This window comes from Mytilus edulis, chromosome 12, assembly GCF_963676685.1.
Source record: "Mytilus edulis chromosome 12, xbMytEdul2.2, whole genome shotgun sequence".
NCBI classification, from domain to species: domain Eukaryota; kingdom Metazoa; phylum Mollusca; class Bivalvia; order Mytilida; family Mytilidae; genus Mytilus; species Mytilus edulis.
This window is the reverse complement of record NC_092355.1, coordinates 80,050,665-80,068,310: the sequence shown is the minus strand read 5'-3', so window position 1 is coordinate 80,068,310 and position 17,646 is coordinate 80,050,665. Positions and strand designations below refer to the sequence as shown.

Sequence of the window (17,646 nt, the reverse complement as noted above, 5' to 3'; positions counted from 1 at the left end):
ATAAGAGACTTAATAAAGAGTTGTTCGCCCAACCTTTTCTTAATATAAAGACAAATAGCATGTTAAAAGTTGGCAGTTGATGATTAAAATGGTGTATAAAGTTTCTGCAAGTCATAGAAACACATAATTATTTTCAAGATATGTCTTCAACTTAGAATTTTGCACTATCTCCAAATCTGGAGTGATCGCATAGATTCAGCATGGCTGAATCAAAAAATAAAAAAATCACAATTTCCTGTTGATATGCACATCTACATAGTATGTCCTTATTATCTACAAAGTTTCATGAAATTCTGCTGTGTAACAAGTTTCAGAGGAGATGTGATGACAAGAACAGGACTGAGGCCAAATAAAATAGAATGTGTGGTTCCAGTTACATCTAAAAAAAAAAGTTCGGGTAGGTACGCAGGGATTTTTTTTAATTTTATATTTTTTGTTATACATTGAGTCGATGGGAGCAACATTCTGACTTTAACAGTGCTTAATGAAAAATGACAAAAAAATCTTAAGGGTAGGCTATTATTAAGACTAAAAAGTAGGGTAGGTAAGGTCACTGGAACCACACATTAATTTTATTTGGCCTGACAGACAGACGGATGGACAGACGGACGGACGGGTTAAAAACATTATACTATTATATATTTTATCTATGTACATACATGTACATACATAATGAGGTTGTCTGACTGTATATATTAGATGTCTTTGTTCAATATAAATAATTTGTTGGTATTGACCAGGAGATGTGTGAGAACAACATCTTGCAAAAAATGTGATCCGCTAGGAGCAGCTTGATACGACCACAGTGGTCGAACCCTGAACAGTTGGTGCAAGTATGGACACAACATTCAAGCTTGATACAGTTTTTAATTTGAATTGTGATTAAATATTTGACACAGCATAGGTTTTTGATGCAGAATGAATGTGGTCTCAGAATTTAAAAATTTGAAAATGGACATTAACCTTTTATGGTTTAATATCCAAAATTTAAATATATGTTTAGATTCAGCAATCAAAAATCTAAAGACATATATATATATATATGTAGTTTAATAAGCAGAAGTGACTTGAAAATGAATGAAGAGATGAAATAAGATAGAAATATGTTATCTGTTTTTTTCTTACCATGTATCAACCTTCTAAAAATAGGGGGGTGGTGGGATAACTGTTAGCGGTAATAACACAATACATTGAATTTTGGAAACTATGTTTTTTTGGATTTTAATTCTTATTCAATAGTTGGCATTTAATAATAGATACAATATGGTTTTTTTTTTGTAGAATTATTTTAAAAAGGGGTATCATAGGATGATATAATTGCCGCGATTTTTTTAAAGTTGATTACCATGTACCAAGTCAGGAAAATGGCCATTGTTATATAATAGTTTGTTTCTGTGTGTGTTACATTTTAATGTTGTGTTTCTGTTATGTCGTTGTTCTCCTCTTATATATTTGATGCGTTTCCCTCAGTTTTAGTTTGTAACACAGATTTGTTTTTATCTCTACTATTTATGAGTTTCGAACAGCTGTATACTACTGTTGCCTTTATTTAGCATTAAACAATCAAAACAACTTAACGGAGAAAAATAGTTATTTTTGGTGAAGTGGGCGAGGTCTGCTTTGTATAATTAAATTTGTGTTATTTCCCTTTGAACATGTAATGATGAACATTGTTCTCTTCTGTATACTGTAAAATATCATAAATCAATCGAATGTTTTCCTCTATATAATGCTTAATGGTCCAATATCTACAATGTAATTCCATGGTTAGATTCAGCATATAAAAAAATCCCCATGAATTTAGTTTTTGATGAATTTTGGATCCTTTGGACCTTCATATGGACTTATTTAAAAAGAGCCCAAAATTAAAAATCTGAATGCACAGTTACATTCAGCATATCATAGAACCAAAACCAGTTTCTGATTAAATCAAACAAAGTCTAATTTTGGACCTGCATGTATTTAAAAATGGGCCCCAATATCCAATATAGTAATATACGGTAAGAACCCTCAACAGTTCAAGACTTTAAATTAATCCTCATTGAAAATGGTTAAAAGATTTGTATTTATTTCAATTGAAGATTTCTTGCTTTTGCACAATACTTGGTAAATCAGTTTACAGACTATATATAACAAGCATTCGATGAGTATTGCATGGCAATACATAGTCCCCTACCGGTTAAAAATTCATTGTAATGGAACGAAATTCTAACTTGGAGTGCATTTGTTTCTAACCCGAAATTTTGTCATCGATGACTATCGTTTAGTAAACGTTAAGCTGCTAGAAACAAATACATCGTTTAATAAACTTTATCGACCCCACGTATACATGGTATAGTCAGACAGAAATAGATTACACTCACGCACTGTAAACAAACAGGTAAAAGTGCGGGAAATAAATAACCAGGACTTTGGGAAAACAACATGTGCTCGCAATTATTTAAACGACAGATGCAGAAACAAATTTATCGTTTACACGTCTCAACGATAAACGATCAACGACTACGCGACTACTTTGCGCGTACATCGTTTATGTGAACAATGTCAACGTTGACCAAAAAATGTAAGAAACAAATGGATTAAACGACTACGCGCGTAATCGTTTACATTGTTTAGGTTAGAAACAAATGCGCTCTTGATCTATAACTTGTCATGGTGTAACTACATAAAAATATCAAGTCAAAATCCTTAAGCATGACGAAAAAAACTGTTGAAAACTGATTATTTAAGTGAATTTTCTATGTCCAAAGACAATAACTTTGCACAAAATCATCAGACCAGAACAAAATACCAACTTGTCATGATAAAACTATATACTAATTATCAAATCATTATCTTCAAGAATGACCCAGGGGCCTTGGTGGCCGAGTGGTCTAAGTAGTTACTACTGTAATCACTAGCAAGTCAACACTGAGGTCGTGAGATCGAACCCCGCTCGTGCAGGTGCACTCGACTCCAATCTTAATTGACTAGGATTGTCAGTGTTTTTATCGAAAGTCGGTGGTTTTCTCCGGGGACTCAGGCATCCTCCACCAATAAAATCTGGCCGCCACAAAATAGCCAAAAAGCGGTGCTTAAAAGTGGCGTTAAAACACAAAAAAATCAAATCAATCAAGCAAGAATTACCAACAAACCTACCACTAAATTCTTCAAACAATTTATCAAAGAAAAGGAAAAAATCCAAAATGATCTTTTAAAAAATGAGTTATTTCCTTTTGAACAGAAATCAGTATTTCATCAAAAACTTTATTTTAGGGAAAGGGCTTTAACTGAACAAAGAGAAAAGCTAAAATCGTGAAAATTGAACTTGACCTGTAACTTGTCATGATAAAACAATAAACAAATATCAAATTAATATCTTCAAGCACGACTGACTGACTGACTGACTGATGGAGTGCAAACCTAAAGTCCCCTTTCGACTTCGTCAGTAGGGGACTAAAAATTTACATACCCTGTTTTGTGTGTATCTCCTGCCATATAAGTATTTGTTGTTTCTTCATAGGATCAGAAATAATTCATGTTAGAACCAGCTTAGACTGACTGACTGACTGACTGAAGGAGTAAGACGGACGGTACGACGGACGGACAGACGGACGGACAGACGGACGGACGGACGGACGGACGGACGGACGGACGGACTGACTGACTGACTGACTGACTGACTGACTGACTGACTGACTGACTGACTGACTGACTGACTGACTGACTGACTTCGTCGGTAGGGGACTAAAACATTACATACCCTGTTTTGTGTGTATCTCCTGCCATAAAAGTTTTTGTTGTTTCTTCATATAGATCAGAAATAATTTATGTTAGAACCAGCTTAGACAGTATTAGAAAAGTCTTGTTTTTGGACCCTATTTGGCCTCTAGTTTCTTAACAATTTAAGCCATGACCCCCAAAATTGACCCCAACCTTCCGTGTGTGGTGATAAACCTTGTGCCACAATTTCATAGATATCCATTGACTTATACTTTATTATTTGTCCAAAAACCAGAAAAACCACCCCGTTATTCCTGAAGTAACCCCCAAAGTCAAACCTTACCTTCCCCTTGTGGTTTAATTTCATAGAGACCCATAGACCAATACTTAAGTAATTGTCCATTAACCAGGAAAACCTTTTCCCCCCCTTTTTTGCCCCTAATTCCTCAACAGTTTAGGCCACAACCCCAAAAGTCAATCATTAATTTCCCTTTGTGGTATCTTTGTGGTATGGAAACTTGTGGTACAATTTCAGAAAGATCCATACACTGTTACACAAGTAATTGTCCGTAAACCACAACAATGTTTTTTTTACCCCTTTTTAGCCCCTTATTCCTTAGCAGTTGGGATCGTAACCCCCAAAATCAATCCCAACCTTCCTTTTGTGGTATTAAACCTTGTGTTTAAATTTCATAAAATTTCATTCACTTAAACTAAAGTTATTGTCCGGAAACCAAATGTCTTTGGACGATGACGACGAGATAGAAATATACAAACTCAAATTGTTTGTGGTCGTAGAAAAATATACTAAAACCAGTATAATGAGTGAGATGAGAATTTTTGTTCCATGCATGTCAATGTGAATTTGAGGCGAACAAAAAAACCCAACAAAAAGTGCTGCTTCTTTGCTTTTAGTTTTTTCAAGTGTATATTTATTTTGTGTCATGAATTGATACCCCATGATCCTGTCTTTTCCATTATAGTGGGGAAAAAATGGGGAATGGATTGGGACACAGATGATGACCCCACTTGCATATAACGTTATAGAGGGACATCACTCAAGAAGGTTAAAGTGATGCAACCCAAATTCAAACTTGATCTGTGTGTTGTGGTAATAAGCATTGTGCATAAGTTTCATAACATTGAGTTGAGGCAAACTGAAGTTAGAGAACAGAAACTAATTTTTGGACGGAAGTAACAGATGGACATGGGTCACACTAGTACTTAATGCCCCCTCCGCTAAAAAAATCATAATATAAAAGTAAACAGTTTTACCAGTAGCGCAAGATTTGTCCTTTATATTCAAACGATATTCATTTCTAAATTGGTGTAAGAATAAAACTGAATATTGAAGACATCAAATCAGACTCACTAAAATCAATAGGGTGCTTATATTTCCCAATTCCATTTTGCCTGCATTTTTGTTTGGTAAGCGGTGGTATTAACATTGACACATCTCATTTACTTGGAGATTATTTGCCCTGCCCCTCTTAATCATGGTCAATTGACTTTTAGACTATTGCTTAGTTTACATGATAAAGATTGTGATAAGTAAAATTGAGAATGGAAACGGAGAATGTGTCAAAGAGACAACAACCCGAACAAATAGCAGAAAAACAGCCCAAGTCCACCAATGGGTCTTCAACAAGGCGAGAAAATCCCGCAACCAGAGGCAGGCTTCAGCTGGCCCCTAAACAAAAATGGACATCACTCTAAACTCTGAAACATATAGATGAACTATAATTAAAAAAACCATACTAACAAAGGCCAGAGGTTAATGACCAGTGGAGAAGGCGCAACAATGTGGCAGGGTTAAACATGTTTTGTGAGATCTCAACCCCCCTATACCTCTAACTAATAAACAAATACATAGCAATATGCTAATTCAACTGCATACCATATATCTTTTCCCTACCACTAGTGGTGACCTTATAACAAACTAATTCATTGTTGACGCCACTGCTAGGAAACAGCATACTTTAGTCTAGCTTTTTGACGTCGTCTAGGCACATAATCATTTGACAATTTTTAAATGTTTTTAGGATTCACCAAACCAAGCACAAGACAGGGGACATTTGCCAGACTGAAAGTATCAGAACATAAGGCGTCTGTATACAAGATATGACTTTTGAAATATAAAGCTTTGTACAAAAAGCTAACACCACAGCATAAAAAGCATCCCATTTTCTTGCAAGACAGAAATGTTTGCTTTACTATTAACATGATTAAAGGTTTTCAAATGATCACAGAATACAGATATATCGCAAAAGCATTATACTTATAAACAAAATCTACACTCCTCACAGAATGTTATTAAGCAGCTGGTTTATCTCTATGTAATGTCTAAAGGACTAGCGTATTATCAAAAACACAAAGCAGTTTGTTTGTTAATTTTAAAATGTAATTTAGCGAAATAAATTGTTCATTTAAAATATCTAGGTCTTCGGACAATTAAAATCATAATCCCGCCCCATTTTTTTTTAATTTGAAAAGAATTACGAGTTCAGAATTTTTCATGTCCATTACGGTTAACCTTGCTAACAAATTTGTTTCATTGAAAACTTCCTGTTGCAAAATTTGATTTTCATATTGTTTTTAGTTATTTAACCAAAATAATTCTATTCTGCTGCTCTATGATGATTGCATTATCTTCTGAGAACAGAGATTTATTAGGATAAAGGTCAGATATATTCAGTTTCGAGTAATAAACAATGTCAAAGAACGCAAATCACGTATGTCACATTTCAGTGATTAAGTAACCGTGTATTTATTTTTTATTATTCAAAGTGTGTCAGGAAATTTGGACTGTGAATGATATCCAAAAGTGTGGTAATAAAGGCACACGCAAGTGTAAAAACATGATTGGGATAAAGAAATTGATTCAAACATGATCTTGTGCAACACAATTTACACTGTTTAGAACTGTATATTTAAGAGTACAAAAAGTCGGTCAACATATATATCATGATATTTAGCAAGATTTACTCCAAAAATGTCCCTATTTGTTGATAAACATTATTAAAATCTGACACCCAGCCCCTCAATAAAGTCATTAAACAACTTCTTCTTTTTGTGAAGTTCATGTTTTTACATTGTATGTTTATAACTACATGTAGTTAATAAAATTATATTTGAACCTTGCATAAAAATCTTTCAAACAATAACCCTAGTATCGAACTTAAGCTAAAAAATCTTTTTGGTGCAAGTTTGGTGTGATAAATTATTTTATATTTTTTCATAGCCAACCAGAGCAATAAAAAGCTGAAATTTGGGATGTCAATAATCATCAAATTAGAACATTCTCCCTTTATTTACATTATTTCTAAAGAGTTGCATAAAGTAATTATCAATTTAAGTACATTGTTTTTGGAATCATTAAATAATTAATTGGTTTGGCTTCTTAGACAACTGTATTGCTGGTCAACGTACTTAAAAAATCAAGTATTTGCAAACAGGTAGTAAACAGGAGACATGTACGCCCTACAATCATTCCATTAACCAAATATAGTTGACCTTAGTTTGCTAATAGTATCTGCGAAATAAACCTTACCAAGAAAACTAAACTTTGACTAATGAACCATGAAAAAGAGGTCATTATAAAATTAAGGAGATGTGGTATGATTGCCATTGAGACAACTACCATCATAAGTCAAATAATGATGAGAAAAACCCACACCCTATAATCATATACTGTCAATTCAGAAATCATTTCGAGTTTTTTTATCTTATTATCAGCAACACTCAGAAAAACTATGTAAAAAAATAAAAAAAATAAATCTGTCCCTCCAATTATAATTGTGTGATTGTCAATTACCATATGTTTTGTAATGGTGATTATAGCTGAAATTATTTAAAAACACTTAGTGTAATAAAACTTTATATATATATACTAAATAGTGTATCAAAGTCAACAAATTTTATCTACACAATGTATCGTAATGAAATATATCCTTTAATACAACTTTTTTTTTATTCAAATGTAACACAACACAATGTATGGCACATTGTATTTAAAAACTTCGGTTTCACCTTAACAAATGGACAAAAGTCCATGTTAGTTTCCAAGAGAATTTTCAAACATCAGTAAATATTTAAACATGTTAACAATCTTAAACTAGAAGACAATTAAAAGTCAAAGCATGCACAATTAATATATCTAAAAAAGCAAATCTGTTTTAAACTATAACTCAATTTAAATTTCTTTTATAATACACCTATAAATGTAGAGCTTGTTTAACTATTAAATATCCCAACCTTTTAATTGTGGTATGGAACCCTGTGCTAAAATTTCTTACACATCCATACACTTATACTAAAGTAATTGTCTGTGAACTAATTTATTTTCAATGAACCAGTGATGTATACCACAAAAATAGTTCTCTAATATTAGATATGGTGTTTTATCTTTTTCCAACTACGACCCAAATCAAAATTTCTGTTAATTGTCCAATAACGTCTCTGAATTTAGATTCTGAGCAATTATGTAATAAAAGCATAGTTTCTGACAAAGAATGACTGTGTTATGAGTTCTTTTAAAAAAAAATTCAAAATTAGACATTTATCAATTATGGTCCATCATTCAAACTATAAATACATGGTTAGATTCAGCATATCAAGTAACCACAGTGTTTCATTTTTTTGTTTGAATCAAACTAAGTTTTTATTTTGGATACTTTGAACTTTTAATGAAACAAGCCCAAAATAAAAAAAACAAATAAACACTGTTAGATTGCACTCATTAAAGAACACCAATGATTTATTTTTTGAAGAAATCAAACAGTCTAATTTTGGACCCCCAAAAAAAACAAGCACAAAATCAAAAAACCTAAAACACTGTCATGACTGTTGTATTGGCCATATTAAATAACACAAATAATTTAATTTTGATGAAATCAAACAATGTTCAATTTTAGACCCCAATTTGAACCATGTTGACTGTGCCCAAAATCAAATATCTAAATACACACTTAGATTCCGCTTATTTAAGAAGCCCAACTATTTTTTTTTTAATCAAACAAAGTTTTTGGACCCTTTGGAGCTTAATGCAGGCCTACCATGCCCCAAATCAAATATTTAAATACACCTTTAGAAACCCCATATCGAAGAACCCAAAGAATTCAATGTTTTTAAAATAAAATCTTTTTTTTTACCCCAATTTCGTTTTTTTGTCCATAGATTTACGAGTTTTGAACAGCGTTTTACTACTGTTGCCTTTATTTTGACCCTTTGAACCTTAATGTGGATTAATTTGAAAACAGGCCTCAAAATTCAAATATTTTTTTACACAATTAGATTCACCATGTCAAGAAACACCAATAACTCAATTTCTAAAGAAATCAAACAAAGTTAAATGTTTGACCCTTTGGGTCTTTTAATTTTAATCATTTCAAAAACAGACTTTAAAATCCAAATATTAAAAATACCTAATTAGAATCAGCATAATACAGACCCCAACGAATTTAAGACTATTGAATTAAACACCATTGAAACTGCTAAAAAATAGCAATTTATACAAAGTATTGGTTTGAGCCTCTTTTAACTAATTTAAACCAAAAAGGTTATAACACCTAAAATAAATCCAAAACTTTATTATATGGTATAACAACTTGTGGCACAATTAAATAGCAATAAATAGCCTTATACTCAAGTGATTTTCCTTATTTAGGTTTGGTTTTTCCCCCTTTTCAGCCCCTTATTATTAAACGGTTTAGACCATGACCCCTAAAATCACTAGCTGTCAACATTCCTTTTGAAGTATGGAACCTTGTAGTAAAATTTCATAGAAACCCATACTCTAATACACAAATTAGTGTCCTGAAACATGAACAAAAATGTTTTGACTCCTTTTTGGTCCTTACTTACTAAACAGCTACAACAACAAAAAAAAACAAAATAAATCCCATCATTTACTTTGTGGAATAGAACCTTTTACTTAAATTTTATACAGATGTCTACAGTTATACTCAAGTTATAGTCTGTGAACCAGACAAATTATTGTTTTTGTTTGGCTCTTTCTGACTACTAATTCCTAAACAGCTACTATATTAACCCTGAAAAAAAAACCAACATTCATATTGTGGTATGGAACCTTGTAGTACAATTGAATAGAGATCCATACACCTATACATTTTACATGCAATATTCAAGTTATTGCCTGCAACCAAGAAAAAAAATTGTCTTCTGGCCCTTTTCGACCCCTAATTATTAAATGGTATGGGCCATGACACTCAACAATTATTATAAACGTATAATTTGACGTATTGAACCTTTTGGTAAAATTTCATAGATATCTATACTCTTAAACACCAATTATTGTTCTGAAACATGACAACGCTTGTTTTTGGTTCCTAATTCCTAAACAGCTACGACAAAATCCCCCAAAAGAAATCACAACCTTTTTTTGTGGCATGGAACCTTGTGCTCACTTTTTATAGAGATCCATACAATTATACTCACATTTTGAACCTGACAAAAAATTGGGCTTTTTGGCACCTAATTTTTAAACATCTATGACAATTACCCCCAACATTAATCCTAACTTTTCTTGTGGTGTGGAACCTTTTGCTAAAACTTTGATCAAAGAAATATCTCCTATACTTAAGTTACTGTGTTATAACCAGACAAATAATTGTTTTTAGCCCCTTTCTGGCCCGTCCCCTTCCCTCGATATTCCATCAACACTTGATGGACAATTGATAGAAATTTGATGGTACTTAATGGAATTCCTTCCCAAACCAAAACAAGAGTGAACACGCTGAAATGTTGATCCTAAATTTAAAGCTTTAATACAACTATCACATAAACTTAACATGATCCAAAAATATGAGGTCAATGTCATCTAAACCAAACAAGACATATCTGTTCACCTTACAATCATTCATTACACTAAATGTTGTTGACCTGTGAATTATTGTTTACAGACTTTACCAATAAAACTAAACATTAACCAATGAACCATGAAAATGGGGTCAAGGTCAGATGAATAATGCCAGGTAGATATGTACAGCTTACAATTCTTCAATTCAACAAAAAAAGTTGACTTATTGCTTATACTATAAGACCAAAAGTCAAAAACTTAACACTGAGCAATGAACCATGAAAATGAGGTCAAGATAAAAAAAAAACTGCTAGACAGACATGTACATCATTTCCATACACCAAATATAGTTGACCTGTTGCATGTAGTATAAGAAAACAAGACCAAAACTCAAAATCTAAACTTTGACCACTGAAATATGAAAATAAGGTCAAGGTCAGATGACACCTGCAACCTAGACATGTACAACTTGCAATCATTCATACACAAAATATAGTAGACCTATTGCATACAGTATAAGAAAACACACCAAAACACAACAACTTTACTACAAACACTGAACCATGAAAATGAAGTCAAAGTCAAATGACACTTGCCAGTTGAAATAGACATGTATATCTTGCAGTCCTTCCATACACCGAATTTACTAGCCATATTGCTTATAGTATCTGAGATAAGGACTTGACCACCAAAACTTAACCTTGTTCACTCATTCATGAAATGAGGTCGAGGTCAAGTGAAAACTGTGAAACGGATATGAGATACGCACATACCAAATATAGTTATCCCCTTTAATCATAATAAGAGAAAAATTAACATTACAAAAACTTTTTTTTCAAGTAGTCACTGAACCTTGGACAAGGACAATGGACATGTGATAGACGGAAACTTCGTAACACGACGCATCTTTATACAAAGAATGAAGCAACCAGGTCTTCCACCTTCTAAAAACTAAAGCTTTAAAGAAGTAAGCTAACGCAAACGCCACCGGATCACTATCCCTAAGTTGAGCTTTCTGCGACTTTTGTCGCTGGCTCGACAAAAACCAATTATGGCTTAATTTAAATTCAGGAATGCTGCATTTTCATTTATTTTCCACTTCAGAAAACATGGTAACAAAATTAAATAGCATGAAGATTTTACCAGAACACCTGAATGATATTTATGTATACCTGTATAGGTTTGGCTGCTGGTTTTACGCCACACTTTTCTTTGTTCATCCTCAAAAGCCTACAAAATACATATACATGTATATGTAATTATGTAATATATTAATCCACAAATTATATCTTTGACCTATGAGATTGGTATGAATAATCAAATATTTTGTTTTAATATTTAAACCATGTTCAAAATATAATTATTACCATTTGTCAAAATGTTATTGAAAAAATGCCCCCTTTCCTTATGATCCCGAGCACAAACTCAATACTGTTTTTTTTGTTGTATGCTTATTGTCTTTTTCATTAATTGATTGATGTTTAACACCACTTTTAGCACGTATGGCTATTCCATGACACTCAGTTTTTTTTTTTGTGGTGGAAGCTGGAGTATTTGCAATGGACCACCATCCATCGGCAGGGAAAGTTTATAATTCTAGTTATTTGAAATATGATATATTTAAACACTGTTCAAAATATAAATATAACCATTTGTCAAAATGTTATTGAAAACATGCCCCCTTTCCTTATGATCCCGAGCACAAACTCAATACTGTTTTTTTTTTGTATGCTTATTGTCTTTTTCATTAATTGATTGATGTTTAACACCACTTTTAGCACGTGTGGCTATTCCATGACACTCAGTTTTTTTTGTGGTGGAAGCTGGAGTATTTGCAGTGGACCACCATCCATCGGCAGGGAAAGTTTATAATTCTAGTTCTTTGAGATATGATATATGCAACTGCAGTATTTAAACTCTTAATCTCATGAGTGTGGACCTTTGTCTTATTAACTTATTAACTACATTTTTTTTTCTATTTAAAATATACATACCCTAACGGTATCAGTATCTATAGGATTGATAACAAATTCTACATTCTTTATACTGGAATCAGGTGCCTTTTCTTTGTACAACAGTACTATCTCAAACATTGTTTTGGCAACTATGTCAACAGGAAAGTTTAGTATTCCTGTACCGATAGCAGGAAAAGCTATGGATGTCATATTAAGGTCTGATGCTTTTTTCAAACACATGGCTATGAACATCTGAAGTATCTTCATTCAAAATCAATTAATAAGGTTAATTCCTCTGTCATATTTGTAAATGCAAAGTGCATTTAGATTGCCAAATTAATTATGTTTCAGATTAATGACACTAAAGAATGACAAAACAGGCATCCTGATTGGTTCATCAATAAAAATATGATGTGGAATATTTTGTTTAATGTATCAAATAGATAGGAAAAAAATAAATTAAAGTTAACACATGTATAGGGAAACTTTTTTTCCCCAACAACCTTCAATTCCATTTAGCGCTCGTTTAAAAAAAAGCCATTCAATTTCCCAAATCAGGATCCTCAGTTGACTACAATAACCTTTAGGATTAAATCTTAAATCACATTAAGGTAATTTTGAACCTTAATATAAATACTGTTCAAACCATCAAAGGGAGATAATACCAATTGACTTAATTCTTACTTGACACTAATGTTGTCTAAACCATACAAATGAGCTAACACACTAAGGACTTTATGCTCACCTTGACACTTTTGGTTTCCAAACCATCAAAGGGAGCTAACATACCATGGATTATATTTTTACAGGGCATATTTCCACCTGATGTTACAAACACATTCAGGAAAGGTTGGAATGTACCTATGTACTGGTATACCTCTGTTTGTATTATGTCTCCAGCAGCTACCAGTATAGATTTAGACAATCTGCCGCGTGACAGATCTAGATTATGACTCACAGAGTTAACAATCACATCAACCTGAAACCACATAAGTTGTACAAAATTATGGTCAGTTCAATGAAATATATGTATCAGAAGTTTAAAATCTTTCAAGCAAATCATACAACAGTAACTTTGGACTAAAGGGTATTCCGGCATAGTCAATAATAGTATCTATGGATAGTGTTCAAGTGCATTTAAAATTGATATGTTATTCCAATGACATGAAATCATATACAGGTAAACACAAACTGTTTTTGGTGTACATGAGCATGGTGGGTTCAACTATTTTAATAAACAATCAAAATGTTTTATTTTTTATTGTTTATGCATCAGATTATGAAAAGTTCATCACTTATATAGCAATAGTATTAAAGTGATGGCGAATGTCAATTACATAAACGAACAGCGTTCCACTGTCCCCTGTGCTGCACAAGAGGGCGTGGGCTGACTTCTAAGGACTTCCCTATTATTTCATTTGATTAGTTTAAGTGTCCAATACAAGAATAGATATGGTTTAGGGGTGGGGATCTGGACCGTTTACAAGTTCTCAAAAAAGAGGGAGTGGGGGTGAACCCAAGAGACTTTACTTTTATTTCATTTAATTTGTTTTATTGTCCCTTGCAAGAATATATATATGGTTTAGGGGTGAAGATCTCGACCGTTTGCAAGTTCTCAAACAAGAAGGGGTGGGGATCTAGGCCGTTTACAAGATAATAGCACATTCTCAAATTGAAGGAGGTTAGGACTATCTCAAAGACTAACCCTATATTTCACTTGATTTGTTTTATTTTCCTGTGATCATTTCTGAAGACTGCATGTGTTTATCACTTACAGTTTTCAAGTTAAAGTCATTTGAAATTGTTATAAATAAAATCTCATAGGATTCTATAGTATACCTTTCCTCTTTATGCGCCTCAAAATACCCCTTAACAGACCCAAATGCACAAATGAAAGATGGATGGCTTCCCTAGACATGTTAGTCTAAAATATTATTAAATCCTAAGTAAATCTGACCAGCCGATTAGGAAAAGTGGCAGAAGAAGAAGAGGAAGAAGAGCTAGAATTGCCATTGAAAGCAATAGCGGATATCACCCTGGTTCGCCAATTGCCACTAAACAGCAGTCATTTCTAAGTTTTCGAGCAGTGAATGCAGATGTATGCATGACAATAGATATTTCGGTTGGTTTTCATAGTGTTAGGTTGGAATTTTCAATTTTGTACTATGATGCTGTTTCCATGACAACGGCAGCCATTTTGAACATTCTTAAGTCAAATGCCACATCTATGAATCGTGTTTAACATTTTTGTTAGGTTTTATGAAGTTTTGAGCATTTTGATATATTTGCCGTCTTTCCATGGAAACAGCCGCCATTTTGAGAATTTCAAAGTCATACTGCTGCTTCATTTTGAACATTTCAAAAGTCAAAGAATGCATCTACATCTAGGTGTCTAGGAACGTTTTTGTAAATTTTCATCCATTTTGGAGCATTTAAAAATTTTAGAAATTTTTGCTGTTTCCATGGTTACGTCGGCCATATTGGAAATTCGAAGGTCAACTGTCAGATATGTATATGCCAGTCATTTTTTTCTGTGAAGTATCATTAATTTTTGAGCATTTTGATTTTTTGGACATTTTTGCTGTTTCCATGGTAACGGTAGATATTTTGGAAATTCCAACGCCAAATTCCACATCTACGAATGCTGCTTATCATTACTGTAGTGTTTCATAAAATTTAATACATTTTGATATTTTTCAAAATGTTGGTGTTGTTTCCATGACAACATAGTACATTTAGTAGTTCCAATGATTGCCAAAATCCTTGAAAACCAGTATATAGTGGGCACCTACATTGTATTAAAATATAATGATTCTAAGTTCAAGCATATCCAAATAGTTCACCAAAACCAAAAACTGGATTTTTTTTCACGTTTGTTCCGTTTCCATGGTAACGGAACCCATCTTGAACCATTTTATGCATCATGCACACAACTTGTCATGGGTATTCATATATATTTTGTCATGATAGAATGAAAAGTTGCATGTTAACATTGTAGAATGAATAAATACATGATGGTGTCATGATCTGCCTTGCAGTGAGCTAGAACCCCAGGTTATTTATTGAACTCACCTTTCTCTCTGTTAACAGATCTTTGACAACCTGTATAAAATCCCCATCAGATCCTGAAAAAGTATTTATGGATGCTGTATTATGGTTTGACCTATCTGAAGGGTAATCAGAAGTTGCCGCCCCTGAATATGGATAGTGAATTTGATTGCTTGGAGCATCATCAGTTTGAGTTTCTGGATATCTGATTGGCTTTAAATCTGACTCAGAATCATGACCCGGATATTTAAGTGGTCGATGTACATCTGGATACAGATGCTTTCCTGGAAAATTATAATGCACATCTATACTATTAAACGAGAAGACCTCATTTTGTGTGTCGCTTCTCTTCCTTCCACAATAAATTAATCATCATGTCTCTGTGTCCTTTAGGTACCTTGCATAGTCGCATTTGTAATCCATTCTAAAGACTATTCAGTTTAGGTTATTTTGGGAGAAAAACGAAAATAAAATCGTCCGGATTTTGATTCCGTATTCAAACCGACTTTTAACATTGATAACCAATCGTATGATAGATAACAATTTAGAAATAAATAAGCCAACCAGGGCGTTGTCCATCTCGTGGTTTTTAGATCGTAAGAACCACTGCTATGACACCTCGGTTTAAACTTGACCATAAGTACTCAGACGGGAACAGGACAATTATTTTCGCGTTTATTTGCATGTTTACTATTAATTTACGTTTTTTCATTGAGTTAAGCCTGTCAATTGATATTTTATCGTGTGTTTTTTCTATGTTGTGATGTTATGCTAATGTTTCAGAAAAAGGGAGAAGGTTTGGTACCATAAAAGTTTAATCCCGCTGCAAATGTTTGCACCTGTCCTAAGTCAGGAATCTGATGTACAGTAGTGCATTGTAGTTAAACATAAAATTAACGGTACCAATTTTCTTGCACCAGATGCGCATTTCGACAATACATGTCTCTTCAGTGATGCTCGTGGCCAAAATATTTGAAATCCAAAGCTTATATAAAAGATGAAGAGCTATAATCCAAAAGGTCCAAAAAGTATAGCCAAATCCGTGAAAGGAATCAGAGCTTTGCATGAGGGAGATACATTCCTTAATTTAAAATAACTTCTAATATTTTGTAACAGCAATTTTTAATAACACAAAACATCCGTATTTTCATGCCAGTACCGAAGTACTGGCTACTGAACTGGTGATACCCTCGGGAACTAATAGTCCACCAGCAGAGGCATCGACCAAGTGGTAGTAATAAAATTAACGGTACCAATTTTCTTTACCCGTTTGAATGGTTTTACGCTAGTACAATGTAGTATTTTGGGGCTCTTTATAGCTTGTTGCAAATTGTTCGGTGTGAGCCAAGGCTCTGTGTTGAAGGCCATACATTGACCTATAATGGTTGACTTTTTTAAATTGTCATTTGGATGAAGAGTTGTCTCATTGGCACTCACACCACATCTTCCTATATCTATGATTAATAAACTACTATAATATAATGAGACTGTCTTATAATAAAGCAGTGATCGCTATGGAGAAGAAACTATTAATTAATTATTTGTTTAGTTAAATTAAATATTTAATTGAAATTTAAATTATACATCACAGAAAATGCCATACATGAAAAGATTTTCTAAAGACATTCTCCTTACTCATCCATCAAATTCCATCTGATGGTCAATTCTCCTTCAAATTTCCAAGCATTTAACATGTAATGGAAAATATTCCATCGGTCAAAATATTCTATCAATTATCCATCAGATGGCAAAAATACCATCAATTATCCATCAAATGGAAATTATGCCATCAGGTTTCAATCATCATGAATACAAATTCTATCAAACAATTTTCCATCAACCATTTTCAAGCATTGATGGAAAGTGGATGGAAAGTTGTTCCAATACTCCATCAACATGATGGAATTTGATGTCATTTGTTCCATCACAAAATTCCATAATTTTGATGGAAAATCTTGTGAAGGGTAATTACAAAACTAAGACAATAACCCCCAAAATCAATCACAAACAAAGCCTCTTATTGTGGTATTACCATGTGCTAAAATTCTTAGACATCCATACACACACTAAAGTTAGTGTCTGCAATCCAATTTATTTTCAATGAACCAGTAAAACTGACTGTTT

The 17,646-nt window shown here is 33.0% G+C and overlaps 1 protein-coding gene across 1 annotated transcript; it reads right to left on the bottom strand.

The window, feature by feature from the left end:
• Positions 1 to 9,432: 9,432 nt before the first annotated feature.
• Positions 9,433 to 16,234, bottom strand: LOC139497870 (macro domain-containing protein lmo2759-like). The gene is made up of 6 exons (XM_071286110.1): positions 16,225 to 16,234; positions 15,547 to 15,806; positions 13,220 to 13,453; positions 12,514 to 12,735; positions 11,663 to 11,749; positions 9,433 to 9,516 (listed from the first exon to the last, which is right to left on the bottom strand). Exons 1-6 carry the CDS (start codon positions 16,232 to 16,234, stop codon positions 9,433 to 9,435), a joined length of 897 nt encoding a protein of 298 aa, XP_071142211.1.
• Between the last annotated feature and the right edge of the window lie 1,412 nt (positions 16,235 to 17,646).

Bases quoted from the DNA above. Each gene is read 5' to 3' on its own strand.
- LOC139497870 (XM_071286110.1), bottom strand. The intron at 13,454-15,546 runs GTGAGTTCAATA...ATGTGGTTTCAG, and splicing joins ATCTGTTAACAGAGAGAAAG to GTTGATGTGATTGTTAACTC. The intron at 11,750-12,513 runs GTATGTATATTT...TGTATTTTGTAG, and splicing joins TAGATACTGATACCGTTAGG to GCTTTTGAGGATGAACAAAG.